The 24,722-nt window shown below is 45.1% G+C and overlaps 1 protein-coding gene and 1 long non-coding RNA gene across 13 annotated transcripts in view; one reads left to right on the top strand and one right to left on the bottom strand.

The window, feature by feature from the left end:
* Positions 1-24,722, bottom strand: part of LOC137325390 (uncharacterized) — a 42,461-nt gene that overhangs the window by 6,721 nt on the left and 11,018 nt on the right. The gene's annotated exons all lie outside the window — the stretch shown is intronic.
* Positions 1-24,722, top strand: part of pde4dip (phosphodiesterase 4D interacting protein) — a 432,228-nt gene that overhangs the window by 396,721 nt on the left and 10,785 nt on the right. For all 12 annotated transcript variants that reach the window (XM_067990444.1, XM_067990435.1, XM_067990443.1 and 9 more), the window contains 4 exons: positions 13,180-13,413; positions 17,213-17,329; positions 23,222-23,448; positions 24,045-24,188. In XM_067990444.1, coding sequence (XP_067846545.1) covers positions 13,180-13,413; positions 17,213-17,329; positions 23,222-23,448; positions 24,045-24,188 — 722 coding nt within the window. The remainder of the gene's footprint in view (positions 1-13,179; positions 13,414-17,212; positions 17,330-23,221; positions 23,449-24,044; positions 24,189-24,722) is intronic.

The following is a 24,722-nucleotide window of genomic DNA, read 5'->3' as shown; positions in this document are numbered from 1 at the left end:
CGGGGAGTATAACGGGCAGCCGATACAATACCACCCATTTTGCGTTACCGCGCAAGACGGATTTCTCCACCTGTGTTTCGTGTTATCACTGGGTTTATTTGGTGTATTTGTACCAATATACTATAGAAAAAGATCACACTTAGACCAATATATTTTAGTGTTCTGCCACTATGCTCCTTGTGTATAATGTACTCAGACTTAGCTAAGGCACTTTGAGGCCAAGATAAGAATATATTAAGAGATCTGGGGTTACTGTGATAGTTGTTAGCAGCTTCATTTTTGGAGCAGCCATGTTCAGCTTTTTGCATTCCCGACCCAGAATTACACTCAACAAATCGAACTGAACAAACATATGAGAATGAAAGACAGGAAAAGACCAAATGGTCCATCAAGATGCTGCCGAAGTCACAGTAAAAGAAGAGGTAGATGAGATTCTGGATGGGCTAAAAATTGATAAAGAGGAGGTATTAGAAAGGCTGGTTGTACTTTAAAGTAGATAAGTCTCTCGCTCCGGATGGGATGCATCCTAGGTTGCTGAGGGAAGTAAGGGTGAAAATTGCGGAGGTGCTGGCCATAAATTTCCAATCATTCTTATATATGGGGGTGGTGCCAGAGGACTGGAGAATTGCAAATGTGACACTCTTGTTTAAAAAAGTGTATACGGAAAAACCCAGCAACTACAGGCCAGTCAGTTTAACCTCAGTGGTGGGGAAACTTTTAGAAACAAAAATCCGGGACAAAATTAACAGTCGCTTAGACAAGTATGGATTAATTAAGGAAAGCCAGCACGGATTTGTTGAAGGCAAATCATGTTTAACTAACTTGATTGAGTTTTTTTAAGGAGGTAACAGAGAGGGTTGATGTGTACATGGACTTCCAAAAGGCATTTGATAAAATGCTGCATAATAGGCTTGTCATCAAAGTTGAAGCCCATGGAATAAAGAGAGCAGTGGGGCAGAGGCAGCATGAATACGAAATTGACTAAATGACAGGAAACAGAGTAGTGGTGAACGGTTGTTTTTCAGACTGGAGGAAGGTATGCAGTGGTTTTGCCCAGGGGTCGGTACTGCTTTTCTTGATATATATTAATGACTTGGACTTGGGTGTACAGGGCACAATTTCAAAATTTGCAGATGACACAAAACTTGGAAGTGTAGTGAACAGTGAGGAAGATAGTGATAGACTTCAAGAGGACATAGACAGGCTGGTGGAATGGGTATACATGTGAAATTTATCGCAGAGAAATGCAAAGTGATACATTTTGGTAGGAAGAATGAGGAGAGGCAATATAAACTAAATGGTACAATTCTAAAGGGGCTGCAGGAACAGAGAGACCCAGGGGTATATGTGCACAAATCGTTGAAGGTGGTAGGGCAGTTTGAGAAAGCAGTTAAAAAAGCATACGGGATCCTAGGCTTTATAAATAGAGGCATAGAGCACAAAAGCAAGGAAGTCATGATGAACCTCTTATAAAACACTGGTTCGGCCACAACTGGAGTATTGTGTCCAAATCTGGGCACTGCACTTTAGGAAGGATGAGAAGGCCTTAGAGAGGGTGCAGAAAAGATTTACTAGAATGGTTCCAGGGATGAAGAACTTCAGTTACGTGTATAGACTGGAGAAGCTGGGGTTCTTCTCCTTAAAGCAGAGAAGGTTGAGAGGAGATTGGGTTGAGGTATTCAAAATCACGAAGGGTCTAGACAGAGTAGATAGAGAGAAACTGTTGCCATTGGCAGAAGGGTCAAGAACCAGAGTATATAGATTTAAGGTGATTGGCAAAAGAACCAAGGGCGACACGAGGAAAACTTTTTTATACAGCGAGTGGTTATGGAATGCACTGCCTGAGGGGGTGGTGGAGGCAGACTCAATTGTGGCTTTCAAAAGGGAATTGGACAAGTACATGAAGGGAAGAAAATTGCAGAGCTATGGGGAAAGGGTGGGGGAGTGGGACTAGCTGGATTGCTCTTGCAGAGAGCCGGCACAGGCTCGACGGGCCTAATGGCCTCCTTCTGTGCGTTAACCATTCTATGATTCTAAGCCTGTTTCAGGCTGAGCTACTAAAAAATCTGATTGTAAGATACAAATTTAAACAAAAGCAAGATAAATCAACAGAATAAGTACTTTCACTAGTACTTAATGCTGTTTCTAAGACCAAAATAACAAAGTGTTTCAGAATTCTTAGAATCCTTTTTCAGAGTCAATACATTGTATCTTGGAACAATGTATCATGAGCACTGAAGGTGCATGGAGTCCTGTCTCACCATGGTGACATGGATTTAAACAGTTTAAACAAGTGAACTCAAAATATAGTGAAAGCGTCAGTAATTATACCTGCCATAAAAGCATCTGACACCTCAAGAACAAAAGCAGACCTGTCATAACTGTCAAGTGTCTTTCTCAAGAGCCAAGTAATCAATGTTAATTATTTCTATCACCCCGAATGGATGTGAAGTGAAAAATGATTCTGTTGGCTTTCATGTGAGTTATTTATTATGTTGGGCTTGAGATAAAGTGCGTTCAAAATTTATATCTGAGCAGGTTACACCTCTTTTTGAAACTATATGCATCAGCAAACCACTGTACGTCATCAAATGCCACATAGGTTAGAGAGAATTTCTGTATCATTAACATGTAATGATTTCACACAGAACTATGGGGTTCAAAATCCACGACCAGCGATCGTGTAGATCGGGCTGATGCCTAATAAAGCTGATCCTGCCAGAGTTTGCAGGGTCAATCAGAGGACAACACATTTTCATAGGCCCAGTGGGCACGCGCACCACACGTGCATCTCAGTTGTCCTACTGCCCCATGTTGTCAGCTATCTTGGGGGAGGCCGTGCCCCCCTTCCCAGAAACGCTGTTCTGCGCCTCCTTCAGCTGCCTTTATAAGATAGCCAATACTTTTCTTTTGTCAAAAGCAAATTTGACCGTCTTCAGGGATCCAGACCTTGGGGCCCACTTTCAGCCTTCTGGAAGTTGACTCAGCATATTGGCCCCAGTCTTTCACTGTGTCCCTTAACAGCTTGGGAACAGGACCCCTTAGCATATGGAGTCCCCATCCCCGTCCCACCCCACCCCTTCCAACATAGCTGGCCTTGTAAAGGACAGATGTAGGCTCCACAACTTACGTGGCTAAGCGGAATTTCCCAAATTAGGTTAGACTTGGTGTAGTCACATCCCAGCCCTTTTCCGAGCCATTAGACAAAGTCAACATGGATTTATGAAAGGGAAATCATGTTTGACAAACCTACTGGAGTTTTTTGAGGATGTAACTGGTAGAATAGATAAGGGAGAACCAGCGAATGTGGTGTATTTAGATTTTCAGAAGGCCTTTGATAAAGTCCCACATAAGAGGATAGTGTGCAAAATTAAAGCACATGGGTTTGGTGGTAATATACTGGCATGGATTGAAAATTGGTTAACAGACAGGAAACAGAGAGTAGGAATAAATGGGTCTTTTTCAGGGTGGCAGGCGGGTGACTAGTGGAGTACTGCAGGGATCAGTGCTTGGACCCCAGCTATTCACAATATATATCAATGATTTGGATGAGGGAACCATATGTTTCCAAGTTTGCTGATGACACAAAACTAGGTGGGATTGTGAGTTGTGAGGAGGATGCAAAGAGGCTTCAAGGCGATTTAGACAAGTTGAATGAGTGGGCAAATACATGGCAGATGCAGTATAATGTGGATAAATGTGAAGTTATCCACTTCGGAAGGAAAAACAGAAAGGCAGCGTATTATTTAAATAGTGATAGATTGGGAAATGTTGATGTACAAAGGGACCTGGGTGTTCTTGTACATCAGTCACTGAAAACAAACATGCAGGTGCAGGCAAGCAGTTAGGAAGGCAAATGGTATGTTGGCCTTCATTGCAAGAGGATTTGAGTACAGGAGCAAGGATGTCTTACTGCAGTTATACAGAGCCTTGGTGAGACCATATCTGGAGTATTGTGTGGAGTTTTGGTCTCCTTACCTAAGAAAGGATATACTTGCCATAGAGGGAGTGCAGCGAAGGTTCACCAGACTGGGATGGCAGGACTGTCGTATGAGAAAAGATTGGGTCGACTCAGCCTGTATTCACTCGAGTTTAGAAGAATGAGTGGTGATCTCATTGAAACATATAAAATTCTGACAGGGCTAGACAGACTGGATGCAGGGAGGATGTTTCCCTGGCTGGGGGGTCCAGAACGAGGGGTCACAGTCTCAGGATACGGGGTGGGGCATTTAGGACTGAGATGAGGAGAAATTTCTTCACTCAGAGGGTGGTGCACCTGTGGAATTCTCTACCACAGGAGGCTGTGGAGGCCAAGTCACTGAATATATTTAAGATGGAGATAGATTTCTAGACACAAAAGGCATCAAGGGGTATGGGGAGAGAGCAGCAATATGGTATTGAGATAGAGGATCAGCCATGATCATACTGAATGGTGGAGCAGGCTTGAAGGGCTGAATGGCCTACTCCTGCTCCTATTTTCTATGTTTCAGCTGGATTCCTGCTGGATTTACAATGGGAGAATGGCATAGGGAGTTCAGTCCCAACATATCCACTCTGCCTACAGACTTTCAAACTAAAAGGACAAAGGAAAACTGATCAGAAACAGCAGCCACAGCTTCCATTTTAAAATACCCAGTGTACAGGGCCAGCTAAGATTTTAGTAACGATATAATATAAAAATGCTATAACGTGAAACAAAACATGGAGTGCAGAACAGGGCTGAACCTGTTGGATGGGGGAGAGACCAGAGCAGAAGCTGAAGATAGGGCACAAAGACGGAATGTGGGGGGAAGTGCAGCGCGGAGCATGAAAATAAGAGGGGAGAGCAGGAGCTGAATGCGGGACTTGAGGTGAACAGGAGTTGAACGGGACGGGTTTGGAGGCGGAATATGGGGAAAAAGCAGAGAAGGGAGCATGGACTATTTTAGGAAAGTATTCGTGCCGACGATGTTTTTTTATGTCTTGTTTTACTTATTGATAAATATGAAGATTGTACACAATGTATAAGGTTCACTTAGCTGATCCATACCGGATCAAAACACAGTCTGCCCTGCTTTCTCGTTTAAATTAAAACTTCATTATCCCTTGTTTTACACACACACACTCTCACTAAATCTCACACACATACATACATATACACACACACACAACCTCAGTCCCAATCACAGATACATACCAGAAGAAGAGGGACAGAGAAAGAACCACAAAAACGGAGAGAGAACTGAATGTACACACATGAGCAGTGAGAGATAAAGAAAAAACTACGTACACAGAGACAGAAAATCATAGAGAGATACAGGGACATGGAGAACCAGATATTTGCAGAAAAAGAGAGAAAACACCACATGCTTGGTTTCATTGGTCAGAACATTGAATACAGGAGTTGGGATGTCTTTTTGAAGTTGTACAAGACATTAGTAAGGCCACACTTGGAATACTGTGTACAGTTCTGGTCACCCTATTATAGAAAGGATATTATTAAACTAGAAAGAGTGCAGAAAAGATTTACTAGGATGCTACCGGGACTTGATGGTTTGACTTATAGGGAGAGGTTGGATAGACTGAGACTTTTTTCCCTGGAGAGTAGGAGGTTTAGGGGTGATCTTATAGAAGTCTGTAAAATAATGAGGGGCATAGATAAGGTAGATAGTCAAAATCTTTTCCCAAAGGTACAGGAGTCTATAACAAGGGGGCATAGATTTAAGGTGAGAGGGGAGAGATACAAAAGGGTCCAGAGGGGCAATTTTTTCACTCAAAGGGTGGTGAGTGTCTGGAACAAGCTGCCAGAGGCAGTAGTAGAGGCGGGTACAATTTTGTCTTTTAAAAAGCATTTGGACAGTTACATGGGTAAGATGGGTATAGAGGGATATGGGCCAAGTGCAGGCAATTGGGACTAGCTTAGTGGTATAAACTGGGCGACATGGACATGTTGGGCCAAAGGGCCTGTTTCCATGTTGTAAACTTCTATGATTCTATGATTCTAAAAAGGGATACAGGAAAAACCACAGATGGACACAGGCCAGAAAGGGAGTTTGATCATTTGCTGTGAAGGAAGAAAATTGGGAAAATTTTAAAGATGAGCAAAGGATGACTAAAAGAATAATAAAAAGGGAGAAAATAAATTATGAAAGTAAACTAGCAAGAAATATAAAAACTGACAGTAAAAGCTTCCACAAGTATATAAAAAGGAAGAGGGCAGCTAAAGTAAATTGGTCCCTTAGAGGATGAGACTAGGGAAAAAATAATGGAAAACAAGGAAATGGCAGAGAAATTGAACAGATATTTTGTATCTGTCTTCACAGTAGAAGACACTAATAACATACCAATAATAGTAGAAAATCAAGGGGCAAAGGGGAGGGAGGAACTAAAAACAATCACTATCACTAGAGAAAAAGTACTAGGTAAACTAATGGGTCTAAAGGCTGACAAAAAGGCTGGACCTGGGGGCTTGCATCCGAGGGTCTTAAAGGAAGTGGCTACAGAGATAGTGGATGCATTGGTTGTAATCTTCCAGAATTCGCTAGATTCTGGAAAGGTCCCAGCGGATTGGAAAACCGATTGGAAATTCAAGAAGGGAGTGAGACAGAAAGCAGGTAACTAAAAGACCAGTTAGCCTAACATCTGTCATTGGGAAAATGCTGGAATCCATTAATAAGGAAGTAGTAGCAGGACATTTGGAGACTCATAATACAATCAAGGAGAGTCAACATGGTTTTATGAAGGGGAAATCGTGTCTGACAAATTTATTAGAGTTCTTTGAGGAAGTAACGGGCAGGGTGGATAAAGGGGAACCAATGGATCCAGTATATTTTTAATTTCCAAAAGGCATTCGATAAATTGCCACATAAAAGGTTACTGCACAAGATAAGAGCTCATGGTGTTGGGGGTAATATACAGGCATGGATAGAGGATTGGTTAACTATCAGCAAACAAAGAGTCGAGATAAAAGGGTCATTTTCAAAATGGCAATCTGTAACTAGTGGGGTGTCGCAGGGATCAATGCTGGGGCCTCAACTATTTACAATATATATTAATGACTTGGATGAAGGAACAGAGTGTATTGTGGTCAAATTTGCTGCTGATACAAGATAGGTGGAAAAGCAAGTTGTGATGAGGACACATAGTGACTGCAAAGGGATACTGAAAGGGCAAAAATTTGGTAGATGGAATATAATGTGGGAAAATGTGAAGTCATCCATTTTAGGAGGAAAAATAAAAAAGCAAAATATTATTTGAATGGAGAAATACTACAAAATATTGCAGTACAGAGAGATCTGGGTGTCCTCGTGCATGAAACACAAAAAGTTAACATATAGGTGTAGCAGGAAGGCAAACGGAATATTGGCCTTTATTTCTAGGGGGATGGAGTATAAAAGCAGGGAAGTCATGCTACAACTGTACATGATGCTGGTGAGACCACACCTGGAGTAAAGTGTATAGTTCTGGTGCCCTTATTTAAGGAAGGAAATATTTGTATTGGAGGCATTTCTGAGAAGGTTCACTTGGTTGATTCCGGGTATGGAAGGGTTGTCTTATGAGGAAAGATTGAACAGGTTGGGTCTATACTCATTGGAGTTTAGAAGAATGAGAGGAGATCTTATTGAAACACATAAGATTCTGAGGGGACTCGATAGGGTAGATGCTGAGAGGATGTTACCCCTCATGGGGGAATCTAAAACTAGGGGCCATAATCTCAGAATAAGGGGTCACCCATTTAAGACAGAAATGAGGAGGCATTTCTTCTCCCAGAGGGTTGTGAATCTTTGGAATTCTTTACCCCAAAATGTGGAGATGCCGGTGAAGGACTGGGGTGGACAAATGTAAGGAATCTTACAACACCAGGTTATAGTCCAACAAATTTATTTTAAAATCACAAGCTTTCGGAGATTATCCCCTTCGTCAGATGAATGTGTGAAAAGGTTCTCAAATCGCATATCTTATACTATGTTGGGACAGCATCACACCAACCAAAAGGTGTCGTTGTTATTCAAACAGGCCAGTCACGGAGAACAGCACGTCCCAGTACACTGGATATACATTGTGTCGATTACACAGGCAGGCAGAAAGAAACTCAAAATGGCAGAGAGAGAGAATTTTTAAAAACATATAATTTTTTTCCCCCTTTTTGCTGGTGGGGTTACGTGTAGCGTGACATGAACCCAAGATCCCGGTTGAGGCCGTCCTCATGGGTGCGGAACTTGGCTATCAACTTCTGCTCGACGATTTTGCGTTGTCGTGTGTCTCGAAGGCCGCCTTGGAGAACGCTTACCCGAAGATCGGTGGCTGAATGTCCTTGACTGCTAAAGTGTTCCCCGACTGGGAGGGAACCCTCCTGTCTGGCGATTGTTGCGCGGTGTCCGTTCATCCGTTGTCGCAGTGTCTGCATGGACTCGCCAATGTACCATGCTCTGGGGCATCCTTTCCTGCAACGTATGAGGTAGACAACGTTGGCCGAGTCATAGGAGTATGAACCATGTACCTGGTGGGTGGTGTCCTCTCGTGTGATGGTGGTATCCGTGTCGATGATCTGGCATGTCTTGCAGAGGTTGCCGTGGCAGGGTTGTGTGGTGTCGTGGATGCTGTTCTCCTGAAAACTGGGTAACTTGCTGCGAACGATGGTCTGTTTGAGGTTGGGTGGCTGTTTAAAGGCGAGCAGTGGAGGTGTGGGGATGGCCTTAGCGAGGTGTTCGTCGTCATCGATGACATGTTGAAGGCTGCGGAGAACATGGTGTAGTTTCTCCGCTCCAGGGAAGTACTGGACGACGAAGGGTACTCTGTTGGTTGCGTCCCGTGTTTGTCTTCTGAGGAGGTCTATGCGATTCTTCGCTGTGGCCCGTCGGAACAAGTCGAGCGTCATATCCCGTTCTTACGAGGGCGTCTTTCAGCGTCTGTAGGTGTCCATCGCGTTCCTCCTCGTCTGAGCAGATCCTGTGTATTCGTAGGGCCTGTCCATAGGGGATGGCCTCTTTGACGTGGTTGGGGTGGAAGCTGGAAAAGTGGAGCATCGTGAGGTTGTCCGTGGGCTTGCGGTAGAGTGAGGTGCTGAGGTGCCCGTCTTTGATGGAGATTTGTGTGCCCAAGAAAGAAACCGATTCTGAGGAGTAGTCCATGGTGAGTTTGATGGTGGGATGGAACTTGTTGATGTTATCGTGTAGTCTCTTCAGTGATTCTTTGCCGTGGGTCCATAGGAAGAAAATGTCGTCGATGTATCTGGTGTATAGCGTTGGTTGGAGGTCCTGTGCAGTGAAGAAGTCGTGCTCGAACTTGTGCATGAAAATGTTGGCGTATTGGGGTGCGAATTTGGTCCCCATGGCTGTTCCGTGTGTTTGGGTAAAGAACTGGTTATTGAAGGTGAAGACATTGTGATCCAGGATGAAACGGATGAGTTGTAGGATGGCGTCTGGAGATTGGCTGTTGTTGGTGTTGAGTACTGAGGCTGTTGCAGCGATGCCGTCATCGTGGGGGATACTGGTGTAGGGTGCCGAGACGTCCATCGTGGTGAGAAGTGTTCCTGGTTCAACTGGTCCGTGGGTGCTGAGTTTTTGTAGGAAGTCTGTAGTGTCGCGACAGAAGCTGGGGGTTCCCTGTACGATGGGTTTCAGGATGCCCTCGACGTATCCAGAGAGGTTCTCACACAGGGTTCCGTTGCCTGATACGATAGGACGTCCGGGTGTGTTGGCTTTGTGTATCTTTGGGAGGCAGTAGAAGTCTCCCACGCGGGGAGTACGTGGGATGAGAGTGCGTAGGATGCTTTGAAGGTCTGGATCGAAGGTCCCGATCAGCCCGTTGAGCCGGCGGGTGTGTTCTTTGGTCGGATCTGCGGGCAACTGTCTGTAGTGTTCCTGGTTGTCCAGTTGTCGGTATGCTTCTCTGCAATAGTCCGTTCCGTTCTGCATGACAATGGCTCCTCCTTTGTCCGCTGGTTTGATGACGATGTTGCGGTTGGTCTTGAGAGCGTTGATGGCGTTGCGTTGTGCTCGGGTGACATTCTGGACTGTCTTCTGAGTGCGGCTGATGAATCTGGCATTGACGCATTTCCTGACAGCTTGGGCATACATGTCAAGCTGAGGGTAGCGACCCTCCGGAGGAGTCCAGTTTGACTCTTTCCTCTTCGGTTGCTGTACCGTGGATCCCTCTGTCTGCTGTTCTGGATCATTGATTGTCTCATTGGGTTCGCTGTTGAAATCTTGGGGTTTGTGGTAGAATTCCCGGAGCCTCATTCTCCTGATGAATTCCTCTGTGTCCGCCGCGAGACTAATGGGGTCCATTTTGGTGGTGGGGCAGAAATTGAGCCCTCGGCTGAGAACCTCGATTTCGTCTGGTTGAAGGGTGTGGTCGGACAAATTGATGATAGACTTCCCTGTGGTTGTAACCGTGGTACCGGGGGAGGCTTGGTTGATGCTGGTGGTGATGCCGAGTTTCTCAAGCTTCCTGCTCTTGGTTTTCATGTAGGCAGTGTAGTTCCGTTGCCTCGTCTGTTTGGCGGTATATCGTAGCTGGTCTGCGGTGTCCTGAGTACAGGTTGAGAGTATGGACTCTATCTTAGTTTCGAGGTTGTGGCGTCTGCTGTAGAGTTGGTGTACGAGATGGTTGTGGAGTGTGCGAGAGGTACGGCGGCAGAGTCTCTCAGCGTAATCCGAGTTGTATGTGGACCTGAGTGGGTTCGTGATCTGGAGTCCTTTCGGGATCTTGTCTGCTTTCTTGCAGCTCTGTAAAAACTTGATGTCTGTGTCGATATGCGCAATCTTCATGGAGATCCTTAACACTGTGAGCCGGCAGTTTGTGGTGTCGATAGTAGCCATGATGTGGAGATGCCGGTGATGGACTGGGGTGGACAAATGTAAGGAATCTTACAACACCAGGTTATAGTCCAACAAATTTATTTTAAAATCACAAGCTTTCGGAGATTATCCCCTTCGTCAGATGAATGTGTGAAAAGGTTCTCAAATCGCATATCTTATACTATGTTGGGACAGCATCACACCAATCAAAAGGTGTCGTTGTTATTCAAACAGGCCAGTCACGGAGAACAGCACATCCCAGTACACTGGATATACATTGTGTCGATTACACAGGCAGGCAGAAAGAAACTCAAAATGGCAGAGAGAGAGAGAGAGAGAGAGAATTTTTAAAAACATATAATTTTTTCCCCCCTTTTTGCTGGTGGGGTTACGTGTAGCGTGACATGAACCCAAGATCCCGGTTGAGGCCGTCCTCATGGGTGCGGAACTTGGCTATCAACTTCTGCTCGACGATTTTGCGTTGTCGTGTGTCTCGAAGGCCGCCTTGGAGAACGCTTACCCGAAGATCGGTGGCTGAATGTCCTTGACTGCTAAAGTGTTCCCCGACTGGGAGGGAACCCTCCTGTCTGGCGATTGTTGCGCGGTGTCCGTTCATCCGTTGTCGCAGTGTCTGCATGGTCTCGCCAATGTACCATGCTCCGGGGCATCCTTTCCTGCAACGTATGAGGTAGACAATGTTGGCCGAGTCACAGGAGTATGAACCATGTACCTGGTGGGTGGTGTCCTCTCGTGTGATGGTGGTATCCGTGTCGATGATCTGGCATGTCTTGCAGAGGTTGCCGTGGCAGGGTTGTGTGGTGTCGTGGACGCTGTTCTCCTGAAAACTGGGTAACTTGCTGCGAACGATGGTCTGTTTGAGGTTGGGTGGCTGTTTAAAGGCGAGCAGTGGAGGCGTGGGGATGGCCTTAGCGAGGTGTTCGTCGTCATCGATGACATGTTGAAGGCTGCGGAGAACATGGTGTAGTTTCTCCGCTCCAGGGAAGTACTGGACGACGAAGGGTACTCTGTTGGTTGCGTCCCGTGTTTGTCTTCTGAGGAGGTCTATGCGATTCTTCGCTGTGGCCCGTCGGAACTGTCGATCGACAAGTCGAGCGTCATATCCCGTTCTTACGAGGGCGTCTTTCAGCGTCTGTAGGTGTCCATCGCGTTCCTCCTCGTCTGAGCAGATCCTGTGTATTCGTAGGGCCTGTCCATAGGGGATGGCCTCTTTGACGTGGTTGGGGTGGAAGCTGGAAAAGTGGAGCATCATGAGGTTGTCCGTGGGCTTGCGGTAGAGTGAGGTGCTGAGGTGCCCGTCTTTGATGGAGATTTGTGTGTCCAAGAAAGAAACCGATTCTGAGGAGTAGTCCATGGTGAGTTTGATGGTGGGATGGAACTTGTTGATGTTATCGTGTAGTCTCTTCAGTGATTCTTCGCCGTGGGTCCATAGGAAGAAAATGTCGTTGATGTATCTGGTGTATAGCGTTGGTTGGAGGTAAGCGTTCTCCAAGGCGGCCTTCGAGACACACGACAACGCAAAATCGTCGAGCAGAAGTTGATAGCCAAGTTCCGCACCCATGAGGACGGCCTCAACCGGGATCTTGGGTTCATGTCACGCTACACGTAACCCCACCAGCAAAAAGGGGGGAAAAAATTATATGTTTTTTAAAATTCTCTCTCTCTCTCTCTCTCTGCCATTTTGAGTTTCTTTCTGCCTGCCTGTATAATCGACACAATGTATATCCAGTGTACTGGGACGTGCTGTTCTCCGTGACTGGCCTGTTTGAATAACAACGACACCTTTTGATTGGTGTGATGCTGTCCCAACATAGTATAAGATATGCGATTTGAGAACCTTTTCACACATTCATCTGACGAAGGGGATAATCTCCGAAAGCTTGTGATTTTAAAATAAATTTGTTGGACTATAACCTGGTGTTGTAAGATTCCTTACAATTACCCCAAAAAGCTGTGGAGGCTGAGTCATTGAATACATTCAAGGCTGAGTTAGACAAATTTTTGATCAGCAAGGGAGTCAAAGGATATGGGGAAAAGGCAGGAAAGTGGAGTTGAGGTAAAAATCAGATCAGCCATGATCTCATTAAATGGCAGAGCAGGCTCAAAGCACCAAATGGCCTACTCCTGCTCCTATCTCTTACGGTCTTGTTGCAAGAGGGTGTTACACATGAAAGCAAGATCTCTAAACATTAAAATTAAATTATTTTTGTTCCAGAATGTCTGGATTTAGCTCCAGAAAAAATAGGTATACCCACCCTTGATCAATCATGGAAGAGTCTGAAGCCCAGGCTGCTTGGCATTAATATCAGATGTAGAGAAATAAATTAAGAAAATTAGGGGTAAGATCACAATTTTAAAAAGGAACATTTTTTCCTCGCAGATTACTCTGCAAGTGTTCAGCACCATGGTGGTGGGCCCTGCGTCTTTGACATCAGTGATTTCCTGACCGAAATCAGAGGCCTTCGGATTCAGCTGGAGCACAGTATCCATACCAATGGCTGCCTACGGAAACAGCTGAAGGAACAGATGGATGAACATCGACCAGCCAGCCTCAATATCAATCACTTGACCTCGTCATCCAGGGAACACAGCAACAGTAAACAGCTGTTCCAGGGTGAGACAACTAGGAATTCAATGGATAAATAGAGAGATTAAAGTCAGTGCAATGGTGGCCTAATGGTTAGAGCAATGAAAGGGTAGAGTTTGGTAAAGAGGCAGAGTGAAAAGCTTCCATTTCCAGAAATCCTTTAGATTGGGTGTGCAGTGTGCTCATTTTCTCCTCTTATTTCTACCATTCTCCTCAGCTACTAATTGAAATGTAAAATGTTAACTCAGTTGCAATCCAAGGAACTCTGTGTCCACTTTGAGAAACACAATTGCGAACTTTGTACCCTTAACGTAACTAGCTTCCTTGGGAAGAAACTTGAAAAGAACTGTAGCTTTTCAGTTGGTCTCTGTCTTCACAAAGACATGTTTAGTGGGCCCTATTTTGTTTGCAGATGGAAAGAAATGCTAGACAAATTGCACGCCATTTTTATCACGACAATGTCATATTTTACCATGATTTATCATCACCTAATATATAAATATCTTAAAGTCTTGCATCTTTTGCGCATCTATCATACTTGAGATGCTTTAAAGTGTTAAAAGTATCTAAAAGGGAGAAACAGTAGCAGTCATTTCAAGGTAGTTTCCTCTGAATGGGAGCTGGAAGTTTACAAGCACCTGCCAATCTGCAAACTTCCTTCATTAACAGTAGTTAACCTGTAATTGACCTAAAGACATTGTGAGCATTAAAGGACAGGCCAAGTTAAACAATTTCATTCAAATTGGAAACTTAAAATATTGAATAATATTAGTTTTCTAGCGTTTCCATTTCTCCTCCAACCATCAAATTGCTTTGTCTAAGCTTGACTGTGCCTCGGTTTGATGTTAAGGTACGGAGGCATACTAGATACTCAATGGGCCCGATGTTACCAGGGCTGCGGGTTCTCGGCGGGGCGGCTATCAGGCGCGTGGGTAACACGCCCGGCGAAATCAGTCTGCCATCCGCGCGATCGCAGCCCAATTAGATCCACTTACCTTGTCTTCCAGGTTCCCCACTGCTGATCTGCGCGTCGGGCGGGCTGCGCATGCACAGTAAGATCTGTCAGCTGGAGGAGCTCTATTTAAAGGGGCAGTCCTCCACTGACAGATGCTGCAACAAATAGAAAAAATTACAGCATGGAGCAGCCCAGGGGGAAGGCTGCTCCCAGTTTAATGATGCCTCACTCCAGGTATCAATACATGGGGTGGGGAGGTGGGGGATGACAGAGATCTTCCCCCCGGCGGGCGGGAGGAAGCGGCTTGCCTCTGCCACCAAGAATGCCTGGCTCGAGGTGGCAGAGGAGGTCACCTGCACCATCAACATATCGCCCACCTGCATACAATGCAGGAGGCGCTCCAATGACCTCAGTAGGTCAGCCAAAGTGAGTACACTTACTCATTCCCTGACACTCCATCTGCCACATCACCGCCCCCACCCCACACCTCCTTCTGCACTGCCAACACTACTCTGTCACATCACCCCTCATACCCACTCAAACCTCATCCTCATCTTACCTGCACTTACTCACCTCACCAGCCCGCCACTACCACTCAACCCAATCCTCATGCAATCTCATGGCTCTATCTCATACTCACCCTCTCGTGCATCTCTTTCACGGTCAGCCTCACTCAATCTGCCACTACCTGTGCTGCAGCCACAGGGCATGCATCAGATTTGTGCAGTAGGCAGCGTAAGGCAAACGTGTCGTGAGCATGAAGGGGATGAACAAGGGTGGCACCCTGGAAGGATGCGGAGGAGAAGTTGTTGAGGGCAGTGGTGACTTTGACAGCGACAGGTAAGAAGATGGTGCTCGGGGCAACCAGGAGCAGCTTGGCATGAAGGAGGCTGCAGATGTCCATGACTACATGTCGAGCGACTCTGAGCCTCCGTATGCACTGCTGCTCAGAGAAGTCCGGGAAGCTGAGCCTCGGTCTGTGGACCCTGTGGCGAGGGTAGTGCCCTCTGCGACGCATCTCTCTCTGCGGTAGCCCTCCCTCCTGCTGTACAGGTGGATGTGTCACAGCACGCTGTTGTGGAGCTCCACGTGTCAGAGGTGGACAGCGTGGATGGCGAGGCTGGTGATGCTGTTCGCCCTCCGAGGATGTCATGACTGCAGCTACGGCGGCCCCCATCCGGAAGATGTACATCTGAGGGGGTCCGCAAGGTAGGTACATGTCTCTGGACCCCGGGGTAAGTGTGCAAGTTGGTGACTTTGATTGTCAGGAGGAGGGTGGTGGAGGCCAAACTTTGTCCCAAGTGACAGAGTGGCCTCCTGCAATGAGTGAGGGTCGCCCCCAACCTGTCAAATGGACCTTTGCAGCTGCCACAGGCTGATGGCTGCAACAGGTCCATTTGAACTAGGAGTGTTTCCCCCAGTACGGGAAACAGTCCTAGTTTGCTATAAAATCCCACCCCTCCTCATATAATCCCTTAATCAGGTCAGTTAATGACCTGAACAAGCAAAATAAATAGCTTCAAGTGGAACCCCGCTGGCTTTAATTGCCTGCGGGATTCCCACCAGCGGGGGCTGCGTGCGCACGCCGGCGCGTCAGTGGGGAACCCGGAAGTGGGCGGGCTGGAGTCGGGCTCCCGACCCACTCCGGGATTCTCCGATTTTCGGAGCCCCCCTGCCAGGAACGCACCCGATAGCGGGTGCTAAAATGATGCCCAATGGAATCAACTAAGTAGTTAATAACTCCACATCTGGATCTGTTAAGTTGAAAGAGATTTTGACTTGCTGCCATGTGACATCTTATCTGGGGACGCTGTGTGGTATCTTGGAGACACTGGAAGTCACAATATGACTTAACTAATTAAATCTCTGCTGCCGAATTTCCAACCAGATGGTCATGGGTCTAAGTCCTTCAGTTGGAATGAGGTTATTTCTTCTGTTGATACAGTGGTATGCCTAATGAAAAAGTTACTCAGCTCAATAAAGGGAAAGGTTGGCATTACTTAGGTCACCTTTTGCTATGTAAGCTTGCTTCATGCCAGTTGGTCACAGAGAAACTCTGAAGCAAGTATTGTGGGAGTTAGAAACCGCAGGTAGAAAAATTGGGACAAAAAGAGGTTCCTAAAAAAAAACTCCCCATTTTTCCCATCCCATTAATCACTCAGCATCCATAATATATCTTCCTTCAGCCAGGAAGGGGAGATAAATGACCACAGGCTGTTCTATAACTGTAATCAATCTTTCACCATGAATAGCTACTAGGAGGTGAGATTCAAGTTGAGCAATTTGAACAGTGCTCATTTTCATCTCAAACAAGGTTTTAAGTAGCAGTCTGACCAAGAACCGAGCTCACCCAACCAAGATAGGGTGAATTCACTTGGCAGGATTCTCTCAGCTTTCTGCTTCGGAGTCCAGCACTCAACTCTTTGACCTACAAGCCACCCATTAATGGACACAATTATTGTCATCACTTTTTACAAAACAAGGTAACATAACATAAGATACACTGCCTAGTCATGTTCAAGCAGATCCAGAAAGGATTAGCTAGTTCTGTTCTTAGAATCTACAAGATAAGTCGATTCCAGGCCTTGAATCATTTCTATTTATGATAATTTGCATTGAAGCTAAGGTTTATCTCAGATTACTTTTTAGCCACAATTGAGACTTTTACATAGTATTACATTTGACAATTTGATACTTCTCTTTGCCTGCATCAGTAGAAATAATTTATAAAAAGATTTCTCCTTAATACAACTGACATAATATAAAAATAATCCTTAAGATTAATGCTGTTATTGTTCTGGAAAGATTATATTTATCAGTAGTTTTCACTCTTTTCTTCATTCTGTTTTTTCCATTTATAATCCTTTGCAGATTGTGTGCCATCACCACCTGTTCGAGATACTGGCTTGTTTTCACCATTCCAACTGCACTCCAAGCCATCTTCCTCTGTGGCGGATTTTAATATGGAAGACACATCACAGCGGCGTGGTGGGTTTACAGCCTTGTTTGTCACTTCTTGGATATCCTTAGCTTAACTAAAAGTCCTGTCTATCTCTTCACCTGTCATTTGTCTATCTCCTTGCCTGTCAGATGTCTCTTTGTATGTTGAATGTCTCTTTATCCAATATGTATCTTTGTATCTGCTGTCTGCCTATCTCTTTACATGTTGGCTCTCAATCTTTGTATCTGTTGTGTGTCCATCCCGTCACATGTTAGATCTCTATAACTGCTATGTGTCTATCTCTTCACTTGTTGACTTTGCGGTCTTGAAATTTCGGGGTCCCCGATACAGTGGCGTAATTGTGGCAGAGTGGGACTTATGCCAGCTTGGAGACTGACCCCATCAGAAATCCTGGGGGCAGCTAATTTCCATAATGCTGGCAGGACAAGGGTGTGAGGAAGTGCACTTTAACTCGGCATGCATTGACAATCATAGAATTCAAATCTGGTCTGGCAGTTGGGACTGGAGGTCAAAGTGCCTTCAGTGGGTTTATGAGTACGGAAACCCTCATATAATGTTTCCGTGTATTCTGCAATCTCTCCACCAGCTACCGAGTTTGCTCATAAGAGATCCAAAAAGTAGCTGTTTAAGATAGTATGCTGCTCAGGAGTTAATAGTGCTGCCTTTTCCTTCAGAGGCTGAAAACCAGAAAACAAATGAGAAGGACGATGATGAGCAAGATAGTGCAGTCCCCTCCACCTCTGGCAACACTCCTGCCCATTCAGCCGCCCAGTCATTCACCCTCTCCCTTGCACTCAGCAGCCCAGAGACATCCACTTGAGTAACAGAAAGAGTAGGTGAGGACTAGGCACGTAGTGAGACACACAGTACAAGAGGATGCAGATGTGGAAGTGGAGCCTCATGTAGCTGAGCAGAGGCGTAAGACATGTCAGCCCCTGTCTGCAGAGCACATGGATGATAATCTCGGAGTTCCTGCCATGAAGCAACAGATACTAGCAGAGCATCAAACATATATGGGGGTTCTGCGTGGCCTCTCCCAAGGTGTGTGGCAGATGGCTGGGGTAGCAGTGGTGTCCATTGGCCTGCAGTGTGCCAACAACAGAGAGGGGTTCAACTCATTGCAGGGCAGCTGGGAAAGTGGCAGCTGCAAGAGCATTTGCAAACTTACTTTACTTCATGAGCGATCCAGGCAAGTCAGTCAATTCAACACATTGAATGAAAGGCTATAAGTCCCGGGGGACTTTTTGGAGAGGTCCATGTCAACCGGATTGCAAACTATAAAGGGCAGCATTTCATAGGGACTAGAGGATATTCAATTGACTGTCTCCCAGGGAGTTTTCTTATTCCGTGAGGTCCGTTCTCCTGCTGATCGCTGGTGACCAGAATCCTGTAACCAGTACCAGTGGAGTAGCTGGTGTGCGTGCCAACGATGCTGCTTTCCCTCGGTAGCAGTACAGAGGAGTGCTCCATCAGCTCCTCGCAGAAGCCTTCAGCTTTGAAGGACCAAGCTGCTAAGGAACCCATGGCATAGAGTCAGAACCTGTCCAGTGTCAATCCCAGGACTTGGGAGCCCGATGAGAAAGGCCACCTTCATCCCATTAGCTCATAATATTTTGCAGCAGCCATCTACATCTCACACCCCAGACCCTCAGGCGGCAATAGAAGAGGTGAGCAGAGAAAATCTTGTGTGGTCACAAGGGTGTCAACAGTGAAAAAGCACAAGTGTTTTTGTAAATAGATGCAATAAATCACCAGAACATTTGATGTAAGAACTGTTTGCCCAAGATGCACCAAGACTTCCGAAAATACATTGCTCTATGCATCTGTGAAGATGTCCTGAATGAGCCTGGCTCTGAGCTGTCTAACAGCAGTTGCCACTGCACCTGCTTCCAGTTCTTAATGGGCTTGGTCTTCAGCATCAGCAGTGCCATCATCAGGTTCTCTGGCATCCTCCAGGTCACTTACCATCAGTCCTTTCCTGATTGCAAAGTTGTGAAGCACTCAAGATGCTACCATGTGAGTCAGTACTGGATGCATACATGCATACAGCAAGGCACCCCCCGATCTATCCAGCCACCCTCAGATCTATCCTGACACCTTAACTTTCCTTTGCTGTTGAAATAGAGCTGGGACAGTGGACATAAAGTATAAAAGCATCAAGATAACTCTTGCACGTCATGAATTCACATGCAATAAGCTGTGCCTAGCATCATAAATGAGCTGCACATTTAAGGAATGGAAGCCTTTGCATGCTTTACATTAGGGGTATGTAATGCCAAATAGATGCAATCAATATTCCGCACAACCCTGAGGAGACCAGCAATTCTGAAAAGTGTGATGGGCCTTTCGGTCATCTGTCTGGAAGCACTGTCAAATTGTATAAACTGAGCTGCCATGGCAAAGAAGGCATGGGTGACTTGCCTTATAGGAAAGTGTACAACAAATTGGCTGATGTGCCAAAAATCTCCTTTGGCTCCCTGGAATATATACATGTAAACGTTGAGAGCTGTGGTCACTTTCTCTGCCACAGTCAGAGCTGTCCAAGCTGTGGACCTTGGCTCCAGTTCTGGCTGCAACAACAGACAGAGCTCCTCCAAAGCTTCATGGCTGAAGTGCAGCCTCCTGAGACAGCTCCTGTGAAAGGTCTCAATGTGCATCTGGGTCTCTCCATACTTCTGAATGGGTGATGTTGGAATGGTCTGGTTCCTGTAGTCCTGCCTGATTAATCTTGCTTTCCTTACAGCCTCCTGCTACTCCTCCAATGTGTATATCATATAAAATGGAATTCCCATGACTAGCTTAGTAATTCTCTTTAAATACAATGCTTTCCAAGGGTAATACAGAACGTAGTGGAAGGCTTCCTGAGTAGAACATTGACATTTTTTTCCTATACCTACAGTGAATCCTAAGATATGGCCAAAAGTCTCCACAAGTAATCTCAGTTCAGCAGTCATCCCATCCTAATTCCCATCATTTGCATGTGGCTGCCACTCACGTGTGCTTTGTCAGTATACCCATAAACTCAACAGAATTTATATCAGGGCACTTCTGGATGGAGTCCCAGGTCAAATTACTGCCCCCGGAAAGGTGCAAATGTGGACTTGTGTCCTCTCCACAACCCTGGAATTTGGGGGCCTCTATCTTTATGGTAGAACTCTCATTTCTGAATCAGAAGTTTTGTGGGTTCAAGTACATAATCTAGGTTGACACTTCAATGCAATACTGAGGGAGTGCTGCAGTGTCAGCTGTGCTGTCTTTCGGAGGAGACGTTAAACCGAGGTAACTAAGATTAGAGGAGTTCGGCTGGTGTCCTGGCCAACATTTATCCCTCAAGCAACACTACCAAAACACTGTGGTCATTTATCTCATTTGCTGTTTGTGGGACCTTGCTGTATGCAAATTGGCTGCCATGTTTCCCTGCATAACAACAATGACTTCACTTTTTTTTAAAAAGGTACTTCATTGCTGCGAAATGCTTTGGGGTGTCCTGAGGACATGAAAGGTGCTATATAAATGCAAGTCTTTTTTATATCTGTTGTGTGTCTATCTCTTTACATGTTGACTCTCTATCTTTACATCTGCTTTGTGTGTCTATCTCTTTGCAAGTTGGTTTGCTGTCTCTCGTATGTTGAGGTGCAATTCAATATATTGTGTACAGGTGAATTTTTAGAGAGGATAGTTAAACTGATGCCAGGATCTCCCGGAAGAGGTAAACAGAGGATGTCTCACCAATAATGTTGAGTTAGAGCAGTTCCTTAATTTATCAAAGTCCCATAATTGATAACGCCTGTAAAAGCAAATGAATTATAATGGTCTTAAGCAAAAGAACAGCTGGAAACCTATGTCAGTGTGAGGTACTTGTGTTTGCTTTATGAGTGGGTAGAAGCTGAAGAATTTCTTCGTGAATTCTAGAACACCATGTGCAGATGCCAGCTGTTAATGCCAATTCACATGTGAAATAATCAATTTTCTGGGCAGTGAAAATGTTGATTTCACCAATAGAAGTTCCATTATAGCTAGTCTCTTGTAGCCCTATGTGAAAGTTACTATAGAAAAATAAATGAGTTCAAAATCAACATCAAATGAGATCAATTATATTTTAGCTTGAATATAGTACACACATCACTATTTCCTCCCATTCATCCACTCAAAAAAAACTATGTTTTAAAAAAAATTCTGATCTGAATTCTGCTGAAACCATCATCCATGCCTTTGTCACTTCCAGACTTGACTATTCCAATGCTCTCCTGGCAGGTTCCCATCCTCCATCCTCTAAACTTCAGCTTATCCAAACTCTGCTGTCCATATCCTATCCCTCATCAAATCCCAATCACCCATCACCCCTGTCCTCGCTGACCTAGATTGGTTTTGGTCCCTCAGCACCTCCAATTTAAAATTCTCATCCCTGTGTTTAAATCCCTTCATGGGCTCGCCCCTCCCTATGTTTGTAACCTCCTACAACCCCTCCAAACTCTGCGTTCCTCCAATCCTGACCTCTTTGTATCACCATTGGCAACCGTGCCTTCAACCATCTAGGCCCCACCCTCTGAAATTCCCACCCTAAACCCCTCCACCTCAATTTCGTCCTTTACAACATTCCTTAAAATCCATCTCTTTGAACAAACCATTGGTCATCCCTCCTTATATCTCCTCCTTTGGTTCAGCGTCCATTTTTGTCTGATTCCATCTGTGAAGTGCCTTGGGATATTTTTCTATGTTAGAGGTGCTATATAAATGCAAGTGGTGGTGTCTTGGTGATGTGAGTAAGATATGAGGTCACAGTCAAGTAGACGGAATGAAATTGCTGTAAGCACATCCTACAGTAGGGATGTGACTCTAAATGCTAAAAGATTACAAGTGATGTTTGGTGACTAAGAGCTGGCAGCACAGTGTAGAGATACCAGCCTAGATTTTCCAGTTGGTGTTACATTAATCCCGACATTAACCATTTTATTTTAAACAGGTTAACCCCGGTGTTAAAATAGTGCTAGTCAGAAAATCTATGCTGCCTTCGACAGCTAGTAAATGTGCCCCATCAGTTCTTAGCTGTGCCACTAGATGGAGCAATTCACCAGTGTGTATATTTTGGCCAAGATATCATATCTGCCACTGTTGATTTTATGATGTATCCTGGGTGCTCAGGAGCACACTCCACCCATCCCCACCCCCTGCATTCCTCATATTTCCCATATCTGTGGCTCAGCGACACACAGGATGCCCACTCACGGATGGATGTTTTACAAGTACATGAAAATCAGGGAAATACATCCTCCAATGTGTTTCTCCCGATTTGCCTGGTTTGAACCACTGATCACAAATGATAACCTGTTAGACCGAGGGGTCCAGCAATCTAAGGTTGGTGGGGGAGGCCCTGAAATTTTTAGTTGCATCCAGGGCCTGTGCTGGTATTCCTAGAGTTTGGCTTTACACAGGCCGAAAAGGAGGCCTCAAAATTTTCAAAGATTTTTGTTTTCTTGCAGTCGGGATGGAGGCTGCTCCCATTCCCAAACTGTGGCAGGCCTCAGAGCTAGGCTATAACAAGACTCTGCCACCATTCTGTTACAAATCCCCAGCGGTGGCCTGGGAGACAGCCTCCAAAACATTAATAACCCCAAGGCCAGAAGGAGTCAGGGGTACATCTCGATGTGAGGCGGAAGTCCCAACCCCTTCCGTGGAGATGTGCCCCAATCAAAGGAGGTTGGAAGATCCCAGCCTTTCTCTTGGGAAGGCAGAAACATCGACAGCCCATTAGAGGGTAAAAATTCTTCTGTGCACTATTTTCAATTAATTGGTTGCTGCTTGGGTGAAATTTCTCTGTGTGCCATTTTAAGTAAGTTGTTAAGATAGAGGAGTTACAATTTCTTAGTGTTTAAGGACTTGAACTGAGGTCTGTGTGCCTTTTTTCCCTTTTGTTTTAGATGGCTATCTCAGTGATTCGATGAGCCAGATCTCCTGTTCCCTAATGGATGATGAGCCCCCTGATGGTTCCTTTGCCAAGAAGAATGGATGTCATGTGATTGGACACGTTGATGATTACAATGCACTCCAGCAGCAGATTATGGAGGGAAGAATGTTGGTTCAGAAGATGGAATCGATTGTCCAATCTTGTGTCAATGCTGCTTTTCTGGAAATCGACGGATCCAAGGTAATAGCAGGAAGACAAGAAATTGCTTAGCACGTTATTGCCAAATACAATGGACTTTTTAGGCATCGTAACAATTTGACCTGCCAGTTCACTGTGCAATGGGAAGATTTGAGTAATAGATTTTAATTGAAAGCTGCATTATCATACCTCATTGGTCCATGAAGGCTGTATTGAATGTGTCTCATTAAGATACACTGGTGATCCAACGGCAAGCATTGAAATTCTGCTGTACTCACAAGCAACAGTCAAAGCAGTTGGTGCTGTGCCAATTAACCCTTTCAAAGAAGAGCTGGATAAATATTTGGTTGGGATTGAAATTGCTAGTTGTAGGAATAGGTATATAATATGATGATCAGATACTTCAGAGCATAATGGTTCCTGCGAGTCAGGAAGAATATCAAACCTATACCTTCCTAGTTTGTACGGCTCGGTAGTATATCATGTGGCACGTTTACCTACTGAACCACTGATGTTCCTTATAACTTTATTAGGAAGGGGGGCAGTCTATGTGTTTGAAGTAAATTGGGAGAGAGTTATATATGTACTTACTGGCAATCTCAAGAGGTTATCTCTCATACCTGATTTTAACCTGGTAGGATTTGGATCATCGGACTGTAAAGCAGCTCTTCTCCAATACTAATACTCTGCGTCAGATCCTGGATGAAACCTGCTCGTTACTGAAGATGTTCTGGAGGGCCACTCTGCCAAATCCAGATAGTGCTGCCCAGAATAACCAAAAGGTAAGGCCTCTGTGTTCAATACAAATAACGTACAGTACAACAAATTATGTAATAATATTTTGGGTTTATTCGAACAGATAAGGAACAGATAATCCGGGACAGAATTAACAGTCACTTGCACGGGGGTGGATTGATTAGGGAAAGCCAGCACGGATTTGTTAAAGGCAAATCGTGTTTAACTAACTTGAGAGTTTTTTGATGAGGTAAGAGGGTAGATGAGAGCAATGCAGTTGATGTGGCGTATATGGACTTTCAAAAGGCGTTTGATAAATGCTGTACGGTAGGCTTATCATCAAAATTGCGGCCCATGGAATTAAGGGGGCAATAGCAACACGGATACAGAATTGGCTAAGGGACAGGAAGCATAGAGTAGTGGTGAACGGTTGTTTTTCAGACTGGAGGGAGGTGTACAGTGGTGTTCCCCAGGGGTCAGTGCTGGAACCACTGCTTTTCTTGATATATATTAATGACTTGGACTTGGGTGTACAGGGGACAATTTCAAAATTTACAAATGACACAAAACTTGGAAGGGAG

This window comes from Heptranchias perlo, chromosome 9 (genome assembly GCF_035084215.1).
Source record: "Heptranchias perlo isolate sHepPer1 chromosome 9, sHepPer1.hap1, whole genome shotgun sequence".
NCBI classification, from domain to species: domain Eukaryota; kingdom Metazoa; phylum Chordata; class Chondrichthyes; order Hexanchiformes; family Hexanchidae; genus Heptranchias; species Heptranchias perlo.
This window is presented reverse-complemented; position numbering and strand designations above follow the sequence as displayed.